The sequence below is a fragment of the Euwallacea fornicatus genome, chromosome 22, assembly GCF_040115645.1.
Source record: "Euwallacea fornicatus isolate EFF26 chromosome 22, ASM4011564v1, whole genome shotgun sequence".
NCBI classification, from domain to species: domain Eukaryota; kingdom Metazoa; phylum Arthropoda; class Insecta; order Coleoptera; family Curculionidae; genus Euwallacea; species Euwallacea fornicatus.
The window spans coordinates 3,463,003-3,482,601 of NC_089562.1; the positions used below are offsets into that span (position 1 = coordinate 3,463,003).

At 36.3% G+C, this 19,599-nt stretch overlaps 1 protein-coding gene and 1 long non-coding RNA gene across 4 annotated transcripts; one reads left to right on the forward strand and one right to left on the reverse strand.

The window, feature by feature from the left end:
* Positions 1-1,321: 1,321 nt before the first annotated feature.
* Positions 1,322-18,624, reverse strand: LOC136346369 (transmembrane channel-like protein). The gene is made up of 17 exons (XM_066295462.1): positions 18,435-18,624; positions 18,053-18,220; positions 15,558-15,693; positions 14,984-15,158; positions 14,638-14,887; positions 10,890-11,078; positions 8,410-8,681; positions 8,168-8,359; positions 6,164-6,412; positions 6,042-6,111; positions 5,084-5,985; positions 4,806-4,909; positions 3,482-3,632; positions 3,248-3,427; positions 3,067-3,187; positions 2,587-3,019; positions 1,322-2,535 (listed from the first exon to the last, which is right to left on the reverse strand). The coding sequence occupies exons 2-17, from the start codon at positions 18,194-18,196 to the stop codon at positions 1,679-1,681; spliced, it is 4,425 nt and encodes a 1,474-aa protein (XP_066151559.1). The 5' UTR covers positions 18,197-18,220; positions 18,435-18,624; the 3' UTR covers positions 1,322-1,678.
* LOC136346371 (uncharacterized) lies at positions 8,879-18,916 on the forward strand. 3 transcript variants are annotated; one of them, XR_010733282.1, is made up of 7 exons: positions 8,879-9,155; positions 10,472-11,049; positions 11,439-11,677; positions 11,733-11,987; positions 12,051-12,327; positions 17,680-18,465; positions 18,526-18,916. It is a non-coding gene; the product is annotated as an uncharacterized lncRNA (long non-coding RNA). The 3 variants fall into 3 exon arrangements; XR_010733281.1 differs by having other exon boundaries at positions 11,439-11,987; XR_010733283.1 differs by having other exon boundaries at positions 11,515-11,987.
* Positions 18,917-19,599: the final 683 nt, after the last annotated feature.

Sequence of the window (19,599 nt, forward strand, 5' to 3'; positions counted from 1 at the left end):
ATGAAGTCAGGCAAATCAGCAAGCCACTTTAATTGCAAATATATCAATAACTGTTAAGTAATGGACATGTGTCTTGAAATATATTCAGAATTTCTTAAAGAAAGCAAAAATTTCATAACATATATGAAGTTCCGTATGAAAAAAATGAAAAAGTATATTTATCTACTACATAAATAACCCTCTAAACATGTCGGTTACGTCAAAAACTACACAATTAAAAACAATATTGGACGTGTTCCAGCATTTTCAGAGAAAATATTTCTTTCAATTTTTAAGGAATTTATGCGCGACTCTTTTTCCTTTATGTATAGTTCCAGTCATGTGTTTGTTATGTGTATACAGTCACTTTAATCCATAAATACTAAAAGCAGGAATGTCAATCATTTCTCAGACTTTTAGCGTTTTTGGAAGCTCGAAAAATTACTAGTTTAATTGAACTTTCCTGAAGCGATGTTCAATCTTAATTACACGAACGGCTTGCTCGTGATGAGTGAGAGTGATAAAATCCCTTACCCACCCTTAATACCTAATTGACACCGGCTTCTTTTTAAAGTCTGTAAGGGCACCTGCCTATAGCTATATTTGAGGGAAGTAAAGAGGTTCTCGTGAAATTTCTCCATGGGAGAGGTTTTAGTAAAATACGCTTCTAAAGTTTTCACAACGCAGTGAGCCGGATTTGAATTAAAATAAGGTACACAAAGTATCGGATTTGCCTTTGAAAACCTGAACGTTTTAATCTTAACGTTAATTAAAATGTCATAACCACCTTGAGTTTGAATGGTATTTTCTACTGCTATTAGTGAAAGGGTTTGAACTTTATGAGCCCTTGAAATAGCTAAAAGGGGTCATCAATTTACAGGGTAGCAACTTGGGACACGACGTATCATGGGGGATAAGGTTCCCTAATAAGTTAAAATACTTTCGGATTTCAAGTATAATCGCAACGTTACGGATAATCGCATCCCTTTGAAAAATCACTTAATTAGAATTTGAATTTAATTCTGCAGGAAAGTTTTTTAAATTGCCTTCTGGACTTGTTGCTGCAACAGGTAACTTTCTATTTATTTAGGATAATGCTGGCACTTGAACAATTATATACAATATTCCATAGTAAGGTATACATGTGTAATATTTGTTCACAAGAAAATGCGTTTTTACTGTGTAATATTATTATTATTATTCTCATACTTCTTCATCGTATTTTTACTCGTTCAATTAATTTATCAAATTTAGGAGTAATTGACAACTAATAAGCACTTTAATTTAATAACTTTTAATGAATTTGTGAGTCAAAATAATAACGTTCCATTCAAGAACAGGCAATATTAATGCAGACTTTAGAAAATTGAGCATACGTGGGATAATAACATACAAATTACAAAATTTGCATTAAAATTCGTAGAGTTTTATAATCATTGGGACAACGGCTCGACAGTTCAGTGCTATGATGATGATTTAGTTATCAGTGACACTTAATTAAAATCCTGACTCCTTTGCTGTTAAGATACTACAAACACCATTTTAAAATGTAGGAATTTATTCCAATAAAACAAGCAGCTCTTGATATAGTGGTGAATATTCGTAACTTGAACCTCTAATATAATTTAATTTTATTGTTAACATCAAACACAAATAAATTTATTAACTTTCTTAAAGTAAAAACATGTAAAGCTTTTAACTATTGTTTATACGAAGAACTAGATTCTATTTGACTCCTGCTGCTGCTCTTTATACCACCACTTAGTTGCAGCTTATCATTCTCGAGGTTCTCTCCATTACCTTCCGACACACTTCCAGGACTATTCTCTTCGATCTCCATTTCTCCATTCCCATCAAAATCCTCATCTTCCTCGAAGAACGGAGCATTTAATATTGTATCTACACTGTTATCATCTCTTAACTCTGTTTCTTCGGACGTAGATTTGTCGTTTGAATCTTTATTTGCCTCCTCCATCTGGGAATTGATCAAATCAAAAACCATCCTCTTATTCGATTTAGTCTTCTCTAAGTCATTTCCAAAGTGAATTATAACATCCTCATCTATGGCATTTTCTTGTTTCTGCAAAAGACATTTTACTCTTGGCTGGAAACTTGTAGGTTCTTTGAACTTATTCACCATAGTTTTTTTTTTAATTGACATCGAATCTTCTTCATCACTTATTGAGGTTTGCTCTTTGAAAATAAACTTTCTTTTAGTGGTTTTCCTAATGGTTTCTACTGAAGCTTTGGACTCATCTTTCTCCAGTACGTTATCATCACTCAAAGTTTTACTAATAGTAATCACAGGAATGTTGTCGGACCAAATGGATGACGAGGAATCTTGTCTTTGTGCAGGTTGGTCAATTATGGGCTCAACTTTCTCATCAAACACTCCTAGCTTTTTAGCTTCAATAATCGTCTTCAGAAATGAGTTCTCCTTTCTGGATGGCTGTTTGATGGCTTCAGATCTAGAACTCTTGCTTTTGGACTTAGGAGAAGGATCCCTGTGTACTGTGACGACTTGCTGCAGAATGGAACTATCGTTTTCCGTATTATCTGAAAAATAGTATTAATTTTTACAGTGGTAAAGTTTGATAGGGGTTTTACCCTTCTGCTTGCTGGGCCTCATCATTAATGATGTTCTCATAACAACACTCTCTGAAGCTTCAGTTTTGATTATTGGTTTATGCCCTTGGACCGTATCGTAGGGCAAAGATTCATGCTGTTCTGTATCGGTAGCATCCTGCTCTTCATCGGAAAGGGTGGGTTGTCTTAAGGCTTTTTTTATCAATTTGGTAAAAAATACTTTCCCTTTGTTCTCCACTTTATCATCATATTTCTCTTTCTGGCTTGGAATTACATCATCAGACTCCTGCCGAGTATCATCGTAACTACGAGTACTGGGGAGGTTTCTCAGCACCTTTTTCCACTTATCAAATGGTGTTTGCTCTGTAGATTCCCCAGACCCTCCACGCCTTCTTCTCACCGCTAGTTGGAACATCTTGCGCCTCTCTTCAGTTCGTTCTCTCCTCAATTGCGCCTGGGTATCGTTTTTAAGAGTGAGGAGAAATAAAACTTTTTTCCTACCTTCAAATCGTTGTTGGCCTCCTTTAAAGCTTTTGTCAAAGACACCATGTAATAGATGATGAGTACTAAGAGCAGCAAAAGCGGTATGACAATGCTTGGAGAGGCTACATAATCTAAAACTCTACAAAGATCTGTTTTTCATGAAAAAGCTGCATGTGAAAAAGAAATTTAGAAGAATTACCTGTGCATCGATACGGGTATATTAGCTTTGATGGTCTTGGTAAAGATATGGAAGATTTTTTGGTACTCCGAGAAGGGTCCACAGTGAGAAGAGGGCTCGATCCAGACGATGGCGTACCCTACTGGAAGTACGCAGAGAAAAAGCATTACCAGTAGTAGTGCGTAGTAGAAGTTGTTCGATCTGGAATAGAGTAGGTATAGTAAATGGGACACGTAACTGAGTCTAATGAGGGACCTAGAGGCTCTGAAAATGATCTCGTGAGGGACGTTGCAGGTGAGGACTGCCCAGGTACGTAGGTACATGAGGGCGTACAGTTTAATGACATTCAGCACTACTAGGCCTGGAGAGAAGAACATACCCATCCATACCATGCCTTGGTTGTTTACTGTGAAAAGAGTTAAAATCGTAGGGTCACCAGGGATACTCATGCGATTAGTCTAAGAAATATATTTACTGGGTAGTTGTCAGCTTGTTCCCTGACGATAATCTCGATCGAAGACGTTTTCTCTAAAAAACTTTCTTGAGACATATTTTAAAATTATCGTTGATAACACAGGGTCGATTATGAGTTAATCGTATAATAAAGTGAAGATGTTTTAATGAATCACTCTGTATATTTAGCGGAATTTCTAAATTTTGCATATTTTCGAAATTCCTTTAAATCACCAAAGATATTTTTAAAAATGTTCGACTCATTCGTGGGTACAGGTTGTCCCTTGACTAGAGATTTAGGAATTTCATCAGATTATCTAATTTGCAAGTAACATGATATTTTTCATTGCGAATAAAGTATTTTAAATTATTAATGGTTTTTGATTATGAAGGGGAAATAATCAGGCATTCCTAGAGAATAAGTGAAAATATATTCGTTTATTTTCAAATTATATTCGGTTATTCCTTATCATCTGCTAATTTTCACGAGCTTTTGGGAGACTTTTAACATCTATTTTAATTATTTTTGTGTCATTCATATTCCTTAATGCCCGGATTTTCCGAATATTTTTTAAGTTTTCCTAAAAACTTCCCATTTTTCACCCATCAGAAATATAATGCCGTGGTTTCAGCTTAATTTTGCATAATAGACAAATACAACGCAAAGAAGGCTTTTTGACGTGAATGATGAAGCAATGAATATATGTACATAGTTATTACGCAGGAAAATACTCTGTAATTTATTTTTTATTGATTCTATATACATATTTTTAGTGATAATATTCAAATTTGGGTAGACAAACACACGATATAAAAAGCAAAGCATGCGATTTCTGCTATACCTGGTTAATAGGAGCTCATACAAAAATTAAATAATTATTGCGCCGCAGTTTCCTTACTTTTCATATTTTTAAACGTAAATTTTGATAATCGCAAATTGTTGGACTTCAAATGAAATTATTTTTAAGAGGATTTTCCCCTTACACCATCACTTAATTGCGATCTTTCCTGCCAATCTGACAGCTTTTCCAAACCCGGTCCAGTCAGGCATAGCTTCACTGGACTATGTGTGAAATCATGGCAATGCTTTCACTTACAAGAAGCATTGAGCAGATAATAAACCTACCTAAATGTAGAATATTCTCTGCTACCTTGAAGTCCCCATACTGAGGAAATTTTTTCTCCAAATCCCAGCACCAGCATCTATTCATAACTCTGACGAAAATACCCCTGAAAGTGAGGAAATATTAACTTAGGCATTGCGAAACAGGGAATTTTCTGCATCAGAAAGTTGGATATTCTTTTAAAAGGGCTCTCGCCTCATGCATAATTCGTTTGCTTTAAATTAGAATACCTGAAAAGTTTTCAACAAGAAAGTTTGAATTTAAATTTGCAATTACGTACCTGAAGAAATCGATCATAAGAATGGACAGTCCTGTCATTATCAAATCCATCACAGTCAGCTTAATTAACTCTTGGCCGAACATGGTTTCCCAGCAGTGGCTCCTGAGTTTAGCTTTCATGGTATAATTAAGGGGAACTGAGTTAATTGTTGGAGCTGCAGTGCTAGGGACAACCATAGCGACAGAAGTGGGGTTTGCGCAATAGATTTTGCAGTAATCCTCGGTAGCTGCCTCAGTTGTGGGCATTTCATTGCTAATAGAAAGCTCTGAGGCGATGGTGGAAGCGACCTCATTATAGAGAGTTCTAATCTCGAAATTAAATCTCTCATCTGGCTCAAATGTGGTTGTGACATCGAGCAGGGACAAAAGACTTGATTTGAAGGTGTCAAAATCATCAATGGTGGGTTCTGAGTAATTACTATAAGAAGTTACGCTGTTGTTTTCTGACGGAGTATATGGAGTTGAGCTAAACCACGTGGAGTTTAAGTAACTTTCAAACATGTCGGTAACGTTCTCTGAAGAAATAGTTGATGGGAAAGTAGTCTCAAATGTTAGGGTGCCATTCTCATCAAAATCTGTCTCAGTGATGTTGTGGTATGTAAAAGTTTCCTTAGATTCATAATAAGAAGACGTTGAAGGGATAAAGGTGCTATTAATCAAACTGGCCAAGGTATTTAGGGAAGGAGTGACCATAGTAGTGAGAGTACTGGCCAAGGTTGCTATATGAGTAGAATCAGTTGGGCTGACGATAAAGTTTTCACTGCATATGCAGGGAGCATTTGAAAAACTTAAATCAAAATAGCTGACTGAGGTGGTGCCTTGAGAGTTCTGTGTAGTGTAAAGTGCCACCTCAGTGGATTGATTTCTTTTATAGTCCTTGAATTGACTAGCATAAGTCATTTGCTGTAAAAATGTTTTGTTTTTACCAGATAAATCTATTCGAACTTATACTTAATTACCATATCGTCAATTTTGTCAAAAAGAGCGAATATGAGCGAGTAGAGATTCAAAAGATTCAGGAACATAATTCTGAAATATTGGCTATCAATACAATAGTTAGTTTTGCTATTTACCTACCTACCTTGCAAGCTGCAACCTCAGCTGCTTCCTCGGGTGATATTGTTCGGCAAAACCCAGTACCTCAAACAACATAGGAAAAAAGAATGTAATCAAGGTCATGACAACGGTAATTTCATTCCTTCTCCAAACAGTACTGGTTGCTTCGGATTCTTGAGATCTTCTTACCACCACTATCACAGCGAAAGCAGAACAGGTGAGCAGTCCTAGAACTAGAGTGTTTACGAGCACTCGGAAACAGATTACTTTCCAACTGGAACGAAATGTAAAGACATGAAGTTGAGATACATGCTGAAGAATATATTAGTTTGCTTTCATATCATAGTTCTGGTAACATAGTTAGCATGTTTTGGTTGAACTCAGATGTAGTTAATTCAAGTAGGGTGATGCTCTGTACTGTAGATTGTTTTAAAAAAACGTTTTACGTGAATGGAATTGGAGCAATTTTTGTACATGTTCGCGTGATACTTCTCCCGAAATATTAATGAAGAAGATTTTTAAAATTTCTGATAAATTTGAAGCAACCATTAAAAAGTGAAAATTTTTGGAAAGAAGAAGAAGAAGACAGATTGCAGCAACATCTGCAGTATAAGTTTTAATCCTAGAGACTAAGACTACAGATCTCATTGATGCTTTAATTTGAGCCTTCGAGTCACTTCACGTTTACAGAAGCACACCGAAACGATTCAGTCGAAATAGGAATTTTAGAAGGGATAATTGACCTGCTTGGTAAGAAGATTTGTCGGTATAGACAATTCTGTTTCTTAATCCTATAAAACATAAAAAAAGTTATTAACTCAGTTTCACGGAATAGCATTGTTCGAAAGATGCAAAAAAGGAGAATTGAGAAATACATAGTTAACATGGTCACCTAATGCGGTTCTGATGGGAAAATTATATGTCCAATTAACAAAATATACATAATCACTTATGAGGTCCTATTAAGCTCAAGATTATGAAATCCCCACTATGATAAAGTGTTACAGATCGAAAAGGAAGGAATCTTTAATGGCGTATGCAGATGAGATGATCATAATCGTACCGGCGATCCAACTGAAATTGGATGTAGGGTCAAATCAAAGGGAAGCAAGCCAAGTCTCTTTGATAAAACCCATGAATCTGGGTGTAGTCTTATCTAAGATTCAGCTAGTAGGCCTGATGTGGTGGCACACAGTTGGAGAAATTAATTTATAAATAGGAAAAAACAAGCAATCTCTCATAAAAAAAGTGAGTGTGAGATATCTCGGGGTTGGATAGGAATATGTGCAAGATTGTTAATGTTTAGAAATAGTAAAAACATTACGTGGAAAGAGGAACGACTTAATATGAATTTTACCAAAGGCTTGGCGCTTCAGAGATTAAAAGCGAGCTGTTTTAGCAACCTGACTATAATCGATGGTATAGCAAGAATGTACAGGATGGACAAATGGATTATTATAGAGAATATTCTTGGAGAATTATTGAGATTGGCTTGTGCTTATGAAGATATTCCATCACATTTATTCAAATATTATTAAAATATTTTGAAATCAGACTGAAAGTAATTCTGGTCAATTCACCTAAGATGGGTATTATAACAACGTTATTGACGTTTTACGGCTCTTTGAGAACATTCTGGCAGGTATGTAAATTGGTTTAGAGTCAGAAGCGTGTCTTAGAATATTATTCAGATTTTATTTTAGAAGGATATATTTTTCAGAGTATTGTTGAGAGCAGAAAAGTGATGCCAAGCGAAATAAGGTTTGCCTTATATTGGAAATAATTTCTCAATGTGAAATTCAACTTTATCAGAATGCAACTGAGAATGTTTTCATTCGCTTATATTAAGAATTACAGTTTAAATATCGCCGCGATTATAATATCAAAATAAATAACAAGTTCGCAGGGGTTCACTTTAATAAGACATTCTCAGAATGTTGAACGTTGGAGTGTCATTGCCTTAAGTCGAACCATGCATCAACTAGGCAAAAAAGCAACTATGTCTGTGTCTAAAATAATTATAAATTACTTTCTTGACTCCCTCTTCTTCTCGGCTTCCTCCAAAAGAGCCTCTTTGAATCCCATCACAATAGAAGCGACTCTATTATGGGCAGTTTCAGCATTTCCCACCATATAGTCCCAAGCAGTGAACAGTTTCCACGAAAAAATACATTCATCATCTTTTTCGGATCTCTTTGACATCCTGGAGTTTTCAGCCATTCTGTTAATACTCAAAGATAAAATTTGTGCCGAAAAGTATTGAACTCTCACTTCCTCAAGGTGGCAAAGAAGCTGTAAGCATACACGACAAGGCCTGTGATAAAGTAAGCAAAAGGCAGGCGATATCCTCGTCCATGACTACTGAACACCGAAGAGTCGTTGTAGTCTCTATTAGAGTACCAGCCATAAAACAGAGCTGAGTATTTGAAAACTCCCTCGAAGTCCCACAAAGTGAGGAAATTAGTGGAGTTATATTTTTCTTCAGGGAGAACAGACTTGCGTTCTCTAATGGAAAGTGTATCTGCCTTATTCGATGTGATGATCTGGAAATTATGGTAAACATAGACTTGCGGTTAATGTGTCTTACAAAGAAATGCATGTTAGTTATGGCAAACACAAGAATCTGGAGAACAATAGTGGCGGACTGGGCCCCCTTATCGCACGTCAGTTACGTAGAAACCAGGATACACACATCCGCAGTGGCTAAACAATAAGCATAAAAGCTTTTAGCATTGAAACGGTACTTTCATAACTATATATTCTTCTTAGGCATGAATTTATAAGTGTTAGATGTATGTCAATCAACATGGTTTTAGTGCATTTACCAGGACACAACATGAGGGGTCAAATAGCCACCTATGCGGGCTTGCAAATCTATGGAAAAATCATTGCAAAAGTCGTTAAGTGAGTGAGATGATGTGGAAAAGCTTTAACCTGCGCAAAAATTACGAATAATTACAAGCATGGGTTCAGCATGACCTCTACACGAATAGTTCCATATGGAGTTCTGGATCCAGGTGAGCTGGAACCTGTAAACGTTATTCATACAATGGGGGGAGGGGATGATTTCTTCAGTTGTATAAATGGATTTTTATTCTAAGGGAAGACATCCCGAATGCCAGACATGCCAAGTTATGCTTAATTCTCTTTGGTTTTCATCTTACTAAATTTCCTCAACACCAAATCGAAATACTGAAGCTTTTCGCCTGCCAGCAGGAGATTCCTATTAGTTGTAATGTGGATAAAGTCACTTAGCTACATTCCATCCAGACAATCTTTATGAATGGGTCGAGATCGTGCGTTGAATTCGGAATGAACTCCAGGCTTGGCTCGACTCAGATAATGTTCGTTTATGGAGTTTGGCCTTTTGAAAAATTGCTGATAAGAGCGATTGTTAAATAAATGGCGTCGGTTAATCATTTCCGGGAACTGGAATTGATGCGAAATCTCAGAGACACAAAGATTGTTCGGCTATTTGTTTTCGCTAGCAGAGAGAATGTTGAAACCTTGGAGCTTTGCAAATTTAACTTTTCATGTAATTGCTATAAAAACCTTGGTATTTGTGGGTAAAATTATGGTTTCTATGCATGTTTATCAAACTTCTATCATTACCAGTTAACTCATGGTTAAATTTGTACATGTCGGATTAAGTGAGTGCACTCCGGACTTTCCCTAGATGGTCAAATGAATTGTAACCAATCATAACTCTTCGCGGTTAACGCACACTCACTGGATGTTTGTAAATTCGTGTAGTTTTTTCAACTTTAAAAATGTATGTTATTTCATTTGTGTTCAAATTTGCATAGATTTTGTTTCCTTAAATCGCTTTTTATTTTCTTTTTGAATTTTTCTCCAACTAATTATATCCGTATTTTGATTTATCTTGCTTATGATTTTTTTTTTATTCTGAGTTTTTTTTTAATGTGAGCTATTCTATCAATTATTGGCATAATATTTCTAAAAATGTGCGAAGTTTCCTGTTTCACTATTTTTTATACTATTTTGAATATTCTTAATTGTGTATAATTTCCATAGTTTGTATTATAATCCCCCTTTTATCTCCCTTTCTACAATTTTTTCTCATTCCCTTGAAATCGCCTTGCTCTGAATATTCTCGGAGATTTTTATTTGAGAAATTTCTATTTTCTCTCAGACTTTTACTTAAATCTGGCCATTTCCAAGGTTTGCCTTAGATCTGGACCGTGTGCATAAGAAACTCCACTTTTATTCTAGGATTTTTCATACAAAAACAGAATCCATTACCAAGAACGACGCATCTGAAGCATTCCCTCCTATCCCATGAGAATTTTGGTCAATAAAACCTTCCTTCCAGGCATTTACTTATGAGAAACTAACTTGCAGCTTAAGCAATATGTTGAAACTAGGACGACATTAGAAAATAGCTACTTTCAATGAACTAATTTTTCATAAGTTTTTTCTTTTACGCCCACCTTTGTATCTTAATTGAAGGGATTGATTGGGAATAGCGTTGTTTTGAAACCTAATCCAACCGGAAAGCAATGAAATTAGCACAAAAAGGCTACGAGAAACACGTGTGCGAAGTCATTTAATTGACCTCGGCCCCTGGGACCCTCGTTTAATCAAGCGAGGTCCGTCGATGAATGAAAATTGTTTCAGACTCGCTAAAAATAATGAAATGAGGTGCCATTTGTTGATGGAAAGTTCTCAAAATAGAGGAAAAAGAGGAAATTTGTTGCAAAAAATTTGGATGAACCGAGTACAGGACTTACCTCAGGTATGGTCACAAATGAAATGATGGCAACTGCGATGACAATATTGACCCAGAAGAGCCATCGTAGAAAAATAAAATATGAGGCCACGACCGAACCGAAATGAGATTCAATTTCTTTTATTTTTAGTTCCCAGGGGATGAACCACATGGACATGTTGGTGAGTTCACGTTTCCACTTTTGCCATTTCTGCAAATAATAAAAGTTGTGTTAAAGTTTCCGTCTTTCTCCGAAAAGTACGTAATATGGAGAGTAAATTGTTTTAATACCTACGCAATTTTCTGCGGCTATTACAGGGCTATTATTTTTGGAATCTAGTTACAGAAGAATTTTCAAGTACAATAAATTGAATTCTAAATAATTTTGTGGAGAAAACTCTATTTTCAGTAGACTTAAAAGAGATCAATAGTTCCTAGGTTCAAGGAATTTGAACCGAAAGAGTTTCTACATTTTTCTACGGGATTCGTCTACCTACCTATCAGAATACTCAAAGTTCACGTTATTTTTCCCCCTGTTAGTTATTTAGCAACAATTTTCTCTATTTTTCAGTTTATTTGTTCTTCCTATTATCATCTTGTAATATCGGACCATTTGCGTAGCTGTCACCACTTTTTCTCCGATAAAGGTAAAATGGCTTCGTTCCACGTCCCTGGTCAAGAAAGTTTTTCACACAAACAATAAGAATTCTTCAAGAAAACCCCCCCGGACAAAAAGGAAATCCGTCGAGGAAATGTTCCGTTAACAGTCTGGGGGCCATCTATCTTAATAAACGCGAATTTAAAAAGGAAGTAAGAGAATTTGGAGGCGAAATTCCTAAGAAAATGACTTGAGTGTTTAATGAAGGTTTTTGGTCGGACCGTTGCATTGTGCAGGATAATGGAAATGGGTGGAGAGTACTGGATGAAAATGCAGTGGAAATTTAATGATTTTGTAATTTCGACCAGACTGGCAACAATTAAGTAAAACAATTTGTTCTTTGTCGAGAGAATTTTGAAGCCTCTCAATGAAATAGTAATCGGGTCAGGAACAAGGACGCGAAATGAGACTGAAATTGAATACAGACTGGAAGTTTGAAGGGCGAAGGAGCACCCACAACGGGTTGGTAGAGGATGGAATAGTGATCCATATCGAAGAATTTATTGCAATTCGTATTCTTTGTAGTTTTCTGATGTGAAAAATTGAGAAAATGGAGAAAGAACAGAGAAAGAAGGAGGAGAGACAATAAAGAATTAAAGAATTTCAATAACGTGAATTAACTGAGAAGTGATAACCAAGTTAAAGTCGTAATCGGGACAGATATAATAAAAATATGTTGAAACTCTACTGGCGAAAAAAAACTTGTCCTGCCTCTGATTCTTAAGTAAAGCAACAGTTGTAATTATCTGCTAAATCCACAAGAAATAAAAATTCGGTTGTCTAACAGCCAGAGGCGCACCAAGTGAGTAAAATGTGTGTTTTGCTCCTGTTATTTGTGTGATATACAATAGGTAATTGTGGTTAAATTTACAAGCCAAGCACTATACGGAGAGTCACGAAGTTGCTTCTAAATGTTGATATGTTTCGGCAAAAGGTTCCACCTTAATTTAAGGAATATACCATACCTGAAAACCAGCTTCCTAATTAGAATCTTAATTGGAACAAATCCTTGAAGGGTGAAATGTAATCTAAACCATTTAAATAATCTCTGACTTCCTCTCTTTGAAATTTAGATCTCTGTATACTTACTCAATTTGTCTAATTTTCATAATTTACCCCGTTATCTCGATGTTATTTTCAACATAATACAAAAGTAATTGTACAAAGTTGCAAATCTCGGGAAGAGACGTTAAATTTAAAAACGCAATTTTACCTTGTTTGCCTCCGAAACTCCCCCTCCGGCCATTCTTTCTAACCCAGTTCCGAAAAATGGTTTTTACACTTCATCGCAAAATTTTAACTTCCACTAATTAGATCGCAATTTAATTCCTCCCTCGCCTTTTCCACGATACGATAATCCCGCAGTCTACATTATTTTTCAATTCCATCAGCTAATATAAATAACATCCAACGCAAGGAAAGGAAAACGGACTCATTTTGAAGGTAATTTAAAACCGTTTCTGAAAGGCAACTTGGCGTCTATCTTCGAAACGTCTTTATCTTTAGAATTTTGCGGAGTAAAAGTTTAATTAACTTTTGATAAATTACCCGGAGTTAATTAAAATCTCATAATGGTAACGTAAGAAACAGGAAATTTACAGGCAAAATACGCGAGGTAGGTATTTTGATATTTCTAGGGTCTGCCCTAAGAGAAATTTATTTGCGCAACCACGATATTCATATGCCCAAACGCGATCCTCAATGCTTTAGTGAACCAAGCCCTCTATTTCTAATATTAATGGTGGGAGAGGCCTGGTCGAACACAGCAATTACTGCCTTATGAATGTCCATCAGTTGGTCAGCGATGGTCGACGTTTCATTCCAGTTGAACTATGAACACAATATTTTTAATTTGTCATTTCAAAAATTCCTGTGCCGCATCCGAAAATCCCAAGGCGGGCCTGAAAATACGTGACCTTGTGTCGCCTGGTGCCAGATTCGAGAATCGCACACAATATGACCATTCAGTGAAAATGACGTCAAAATGGTTTAACCAACATGGGGTAGCCATGTAAAGGGTCGATAAACACACGTCATTTTGACGTCATTCGCAGGAATTTATTCTACTCTACCCAGATTCAAGAACCAGATCCTTGAGCATCTTAAAGGAGTGTGCGTACTAATCGTTAATCCAAAACTATCAATTGTGCCAATTTTCGAAGTGCTGCTTATCGCTTTAATCGGACTCCACATTGACCCTGGATATATCTGTCAAAGTCTTGGAACTTTACAAATTCACTTGGAACGACGTTCATTTCAAGGGACATTCAAAAACACGAAAATCAATGTAAAAGCTTTCCAATATCTCGGGAACGATAAGAGAGCTAGCAACACGCCCAATGCAGGCTCCGCATCTGTTGACAAGCACTAAGCAGCATATCAGAAATCTTGTAATTGTCATGAAAATTGGCAAATCTAATTTTTTACCGCTTCGCAAACTTTAAGTGTCGATATCTCGAGAACCGAAGAGGCAATTGCACTAAAGAAGTAGTATCATATTAATCGCCTGGCTGAGTTCTATAAGCGGGCGTTGGACGGGCTGCGCTATTTCTTATAGTTCCCAAGATATAGGGTAAGGTTCATATTGATTTTCTCAATTTCGAAAGAGCCTAAAAATGAAAATTCGTCAAACTGCTCGTTAAAGACGTAACGGCCTCAATAGAGTCATCTAGGGTCAATATATGTATGTAGGTCCATATATATCCATTAAAGCGATAAAGAACACTTCAAAAATGTGGAACTCATTTGTTATGCGTCGGGTATATTATTATGTTTATTTAACACAAACAGCAATAATTGTAATTTACAGTTTGTAACTCATTTTCCGAAATACATTTAATACATATTACGAGTGCATTTACAGTAGGCGAACTTTCAAGCCACATTTTCATTATTTAATTGGAGTGTAGTTAATTTAACCAAAATTGGAAGTTCACGTTAAAAAGACAATAATTTTATTGTATTTTGTAAAACCTGCATGTGAGCTAGCCCAAATCAACTAAATCTGAATGTACTTTCAATGGGCAAAATTTACCTTCAGATCTCAACCATATTGCAACATTTGCAGTGTACTTAACTAACGTTAACTCCTAACAAACCTTTCAAGGCTTACCTTAATCAGAACAATATTCCAAGTAGCTAGCATGTCTTTGGTGGAATGGCTCTGAGCTAGCCTTTCATGCAGCTGACCCTCATGCTTCTTGATGTAAGCCTTGGCTTGCACTACCAGCTTCAACTTTTTCCTCATGCTCCAAGGCTGCATTTTCACATTGCTGAGGACTTCTTTGTGTAGTTTAATGTTTTCGAAGATCTCTTCTTGGGTCACCTCATTCACTGCATTGTCATCTACTGTGATGGCAGTGCTGCGGAGGAAGGCGATTTGTAAATTATTAATAATATGTAGATATGTGTGTGTGTACCCCATAATGATAATTATGGTGTATAATTTACTGACTTACTCTCCAGAGCTGGTTGTAAAGACCGACGATCTTCGTCTCTCAGGTCCTGGTGCTTCTGCTAAGAAAGGGCTGCTGGGTCTTCGACTCTGCTTTTTCGATCTTCTGGTTGAAGCCCTTCTTTGAATGATGGCATTCACACTAGCCGAATAATCGTCTTCGTCGGAAATGTTGCCATCTTGAATTAAATATGTCGTGCATTTTCCCACAGGAAGAATCTTTAATTGGAATTTTAATGGATGCACTCATGCAGGTACTAATATAAAAACTTGCTGTTGGACGGATGGTAACGCACTTTATCTGTGGTCCCGTGGAGCTTTTAAGCCTCTCAGATAGTCCAATTTGCATAATATGTTTTTGTTTCCCTGCGGATCAGCCCTTTTCACGTAAGTGGATCAAAATTAACTGCGCGGAATGGTTTTTGTACCCGGTTTTTGCCCTTCGAGGGTTACAAGCGCAGCCTGTCTTTACGAGATAATTTTGATATTTCACATCCCTTTCTAAGGGAATCGCTAATGTTCTTAAGGGGAAATTTTAATGCTATCGTTTCAACATAGAAAGCGACAAATGTGGGTACCTGCTGATTGTTCTGGTAATTGCACTCTGTCCTGCGGATGGTGTTGACGCGCCTGCATTCTTTTTGGGCTGTCTGATCGGTTGGCAAATTTCACTAATAAGCCGTCTATGGAAAATTGACGAGACACTAGTTCCTTCTAGAATTTCGGAAAAGGCAAGTAAGAGTGAGCATTAGATAAGTTAAGGGAAGGGGATGTGAAAAAAAAGCAAGAGATAGAGAAGTACAGAACGGACTATTGGCGGATATTGCTGCGTGGATACTTAAAAAGTGAACATAAGAAATAAAAACATTTAGTCTAACTTGACCGTAAAAATGCAGTTTTTAAGGCGAATTGTCCTAAAATTTATTATTTAAAGCATATTTATGGAAGTTTAAGGCTATGGCTGCCTATTGTAGAAATTCATGTAAATCTCTTATTTCTTGAGCCGTAAAGAATATATATCATTGGTATTAATTTCCGTTATTTCAGAATCGAATATTTCTAAATATAAAGTCGGCTTCGAATACGTTTTGAACCGGTTTCAAACTTGTTCATTTCCCACATATCAAAATACCCCTATCCCCTCAGGAACTAATGGAATTTCTGAATTAAATTAAAGGTAAATAAATGCGAACACACAAAAACTTGTTTTACCGGATTTAAAGCCGATTTTTTAAAAGGTTTAAGCCGGCTTTCTGCTTCTCATTTCCAGAATTTTAAATGGAGTTTAAGAAAGTTTCAAATTAATTCCCTAATAATTTCCAATCCAACACAAAGCTTTTCGTAATTTTAAATCGTTTGCGAATAGATTTTAATCCGTTTTCAATCCAATCCCTGAATTATCAGTTTAAACTGGAAGATTCCTAGAAAAAAAAAAAACATATTAAACGGAGGTCCACTTTTAATTTATTTTTGTCAATTTTAAAGAAATTTAAGCGTTGACTGCTAGCTGCGTTGTTCGATCTTGGAGTCTCTGAATGTTCAGTTTAAATGGAAAATTTCTAGGTTAAATAAAGGCAATCCGCATTCCAATCCATCATCTCCAATAGATTTTAATGCGATCGGCGTCTTTCTTTCTTTTCTCAGAATATCAAAAAGTGAGAAGTTTACATGTATTTGCAGCTAAAAAAGTTCGACTTACCTCATCTAGAAATACCTAAAAATGACCTTTGGAACACGTTAGACAACTCGAATAGACACGTACACGATCACGAACAAACCTCACTACATAGAAAACGACTTTCTTATATCACGGCAGGGGCCAGTTAGAGGGTGTAAATACTAAATGAAGGGTTATAATTTAATCAGAACTCTGAAAAAGACTTGGAGCACGCATCTTAGGGCCGCACCTGCATTTCTTTCTAATTTCTTTGTTTAGCAACACGTGTGTAACGCAAAAGTCAAATTCCAAAAACGCTAGTTATAATTCGCAATTGTATGACACACACGCATTGTTTTATTACATAATGGAAAAAAAGCATGCCATAAATTAGCCTGATGCACCCTATATCTCTGGGCAATTATGCCGATTTTAATGATGATAAATGGTGGTAACGAATAGTTTCTCTGGATGGGAATTATTGCCCATTGGGTGTCATGATAACCATGAAGCTTGCACAAGTCAGTTATTAATACTAGTAAGTCCGACATACATGCATGATAACCTTCTTGGGGAACATCTATCAAAAATGTTAGGCTTGTCCTTTTTGCATGGCAATTTAGGGCCAGATTAGACTGTTAGCCTTTTAATTTTCCTCGAGCAAATAGCTTTTATCTCGGATGTTTTAATTAGAAGAAGTGTCCATTAGCGCTCAAATTGCTGACCGTTACTACTTGTAGCGAGGCTTGTATTTGGAGCGTGAAAGCTGTTTCTGTTTAGTGTTGCCAGTATAAATTGAGACTAAAAAGGTTGCAAAGCTACAAGATTTTTAACCCAATTTATTTAATATAATGCATGAAAATCGCAACGCTTTAATTGATTCGTCGCAGCACCCAGTATGCGACTAGATTAAAGAAGCATTACTCACCTTTATCTCTGCTTTATGGACTTGCCTTTTCAAAATTCAATCTAAGTCTAACTTGTTTGAAAACATATAGCTTCCAATAAAAACAATATCATTGAATAAAGAATCATCTTTCTAGAGGCCACAACAAAACTGACCAACGCCGTTCGGCCATATTTCGCTATATGGGCCTTGGATAGCCGAATATTTCCTAGAGGAGTCGTGTATTCCACAGCCAAGAGCAGTAAATAAAAACAAATGGAAAAGCATATGAATTAATTGGGGCACACCCTAGAAACCCCACGATGATTATTATTAATGGAGACCATATAGCGTGCCTGCGAAGAATCTAGAGAAAGCAGAAAGAGGAAATTTATATTTATTGTCACAATGTGCATGATTTTTTTATTCAGCAGTAATGTTTGTGGGATCATTCTCTGTTCATTCTAAAATAGCAGGGAAAAGCTGCGAAATTTTTGCGTTTGTTGTTTAGCGTGAAATAAATTTAATACCTGATAGATTTTCAGGTCAGATCCTGTTAGTCTGGAAGCCTCCAATCGCAGGATTCTTGCGGTAGCCTCTTTAAACGACCTGGTGCTTATATTTTGCAGTTCGGGATTCCGACGGATCATAGTGGGGCTTTGTTGCGGATCCATGCGCGTTATATTATTTTATATTACCTAAAAGAATTACCATGTAGCTGTATGGTTGTTACTCAAAGAGTCAGATTTCCTGCGCAGAAACTCAAGTGTCCCGACACTCGGGACAAGGTGTCTAAAGGGATTAAAGAGATACAAATTCATACATAACACTGATGAAGAAATATCAACAAATTGGAAAAAATTAACATCGATACAAAGTTGGATGTGCCTAAAAAAAAATTTATTAAATTACCTGATCGTAAATAAATTCCTAAGTGAACCAGGTATACTTGACAAAATGGTGAAGACTAATAATAAATTCATTGAAATTATCTACTTTATAGAGAGAGTCCAACCTGTGTGACAATAATTGCAAAAAACGCTATAGAAGGATCAAGACCGAGGTTGAAGTTGAGTTGAAGCAGGTAGTAAGAGAAGTACCTACACGTCGAGATGTGCCTCTGTAATGAAATGCGAGAAGTATGTGTCATGCAATGTAATCGAGATATGTAAGAAAACTGGCAAATCATAGATAAATTGCTGTAATTTATATCTCTACATGAACGCTTTCGGTAACCATGACATAGTCGTCAGCACAGAGCATTTCCTTCCTGCATAAGACACCTAGCTTAACCTACATATTAGGAAAGTTTATAACGGTTTCGGTGGTTTAATGTTATGAAGGAAATCCCTGGTAGTTTAGTTTCAGTATAAAAGATTATTTTTAATAAAGCTATACGCAGTTGAGGTCTAGTAACTTTGAAAGGTTGCAATATTCCATCCTCAAAAAATTCATTTAAATTCTTAACAATCACTTCAGATTACATGACTATGATCTTGAAAACAAAGAATATACGTATATATATAGGTCAATTGAAGATTTTTCATTCTAATACTATATTCGAATCTTACTTTTTCTCACCTCATAAGCCTTTCCATATTGAAAATCAAGTATATCAAACATCGAAGGAAAACTTACTAAAAAACTCTCTCCCAACTCCCATTTACAATATCACTTATCCCCTATACTTTTAATCAACAACAGACTTTATCACCCATCGCGGCAATAATTTAACAATGGGGGTGCACTAATTGCTAATTATTTTCTGAAGGGAAAGCACGGAAAAGCGCAAATTATCCCGATCCAAAACTGTATATGATGAGTCGTTAGCGGGATTACACTAGTTGAGCAAAGAGCCACACCTGTCGGAGAAAATGTATTTATACCAACCCGGTACAGGTTTTCCCTTATTAATAGCTTGCGATGGGTCTCCCATTTATCCCTAGATCGCCCATGCTTCATTGTGCCATTTCTATGATATGGACACCTATACAGGGGAATTAATTTTGGTCAATCAGCGCGAATAGAGGTGATACAGTTTTAAATTAATCGGTCCCCATGCAGTTATAAATAAAAC

Bases quoted from the DNA above. Each gene is read 5' to 3' on its own strand.
- LOC136346369 (XM_066295462.1), bottom strand. From the start codon at position 18,196: ATGGATCCGCAACAAAGCCCCACTATGATCCGTCGGAATCCCGAACTG. The intron at 8,682-10,889 runs GTAAGTCCTGTA...CATAATTTCCAG, and splicing joins CATTTGTGACCATACCTGAG to ATCATCACATCGAATAAGGC. The intron at 6,413-8,167 runs GTAATTTATAAT...ATTTCGTTCCAG, and splicing joins AAGAAGAGGGAGTCAAGAAA to TTGGAAAGTAATCTGTTTCC.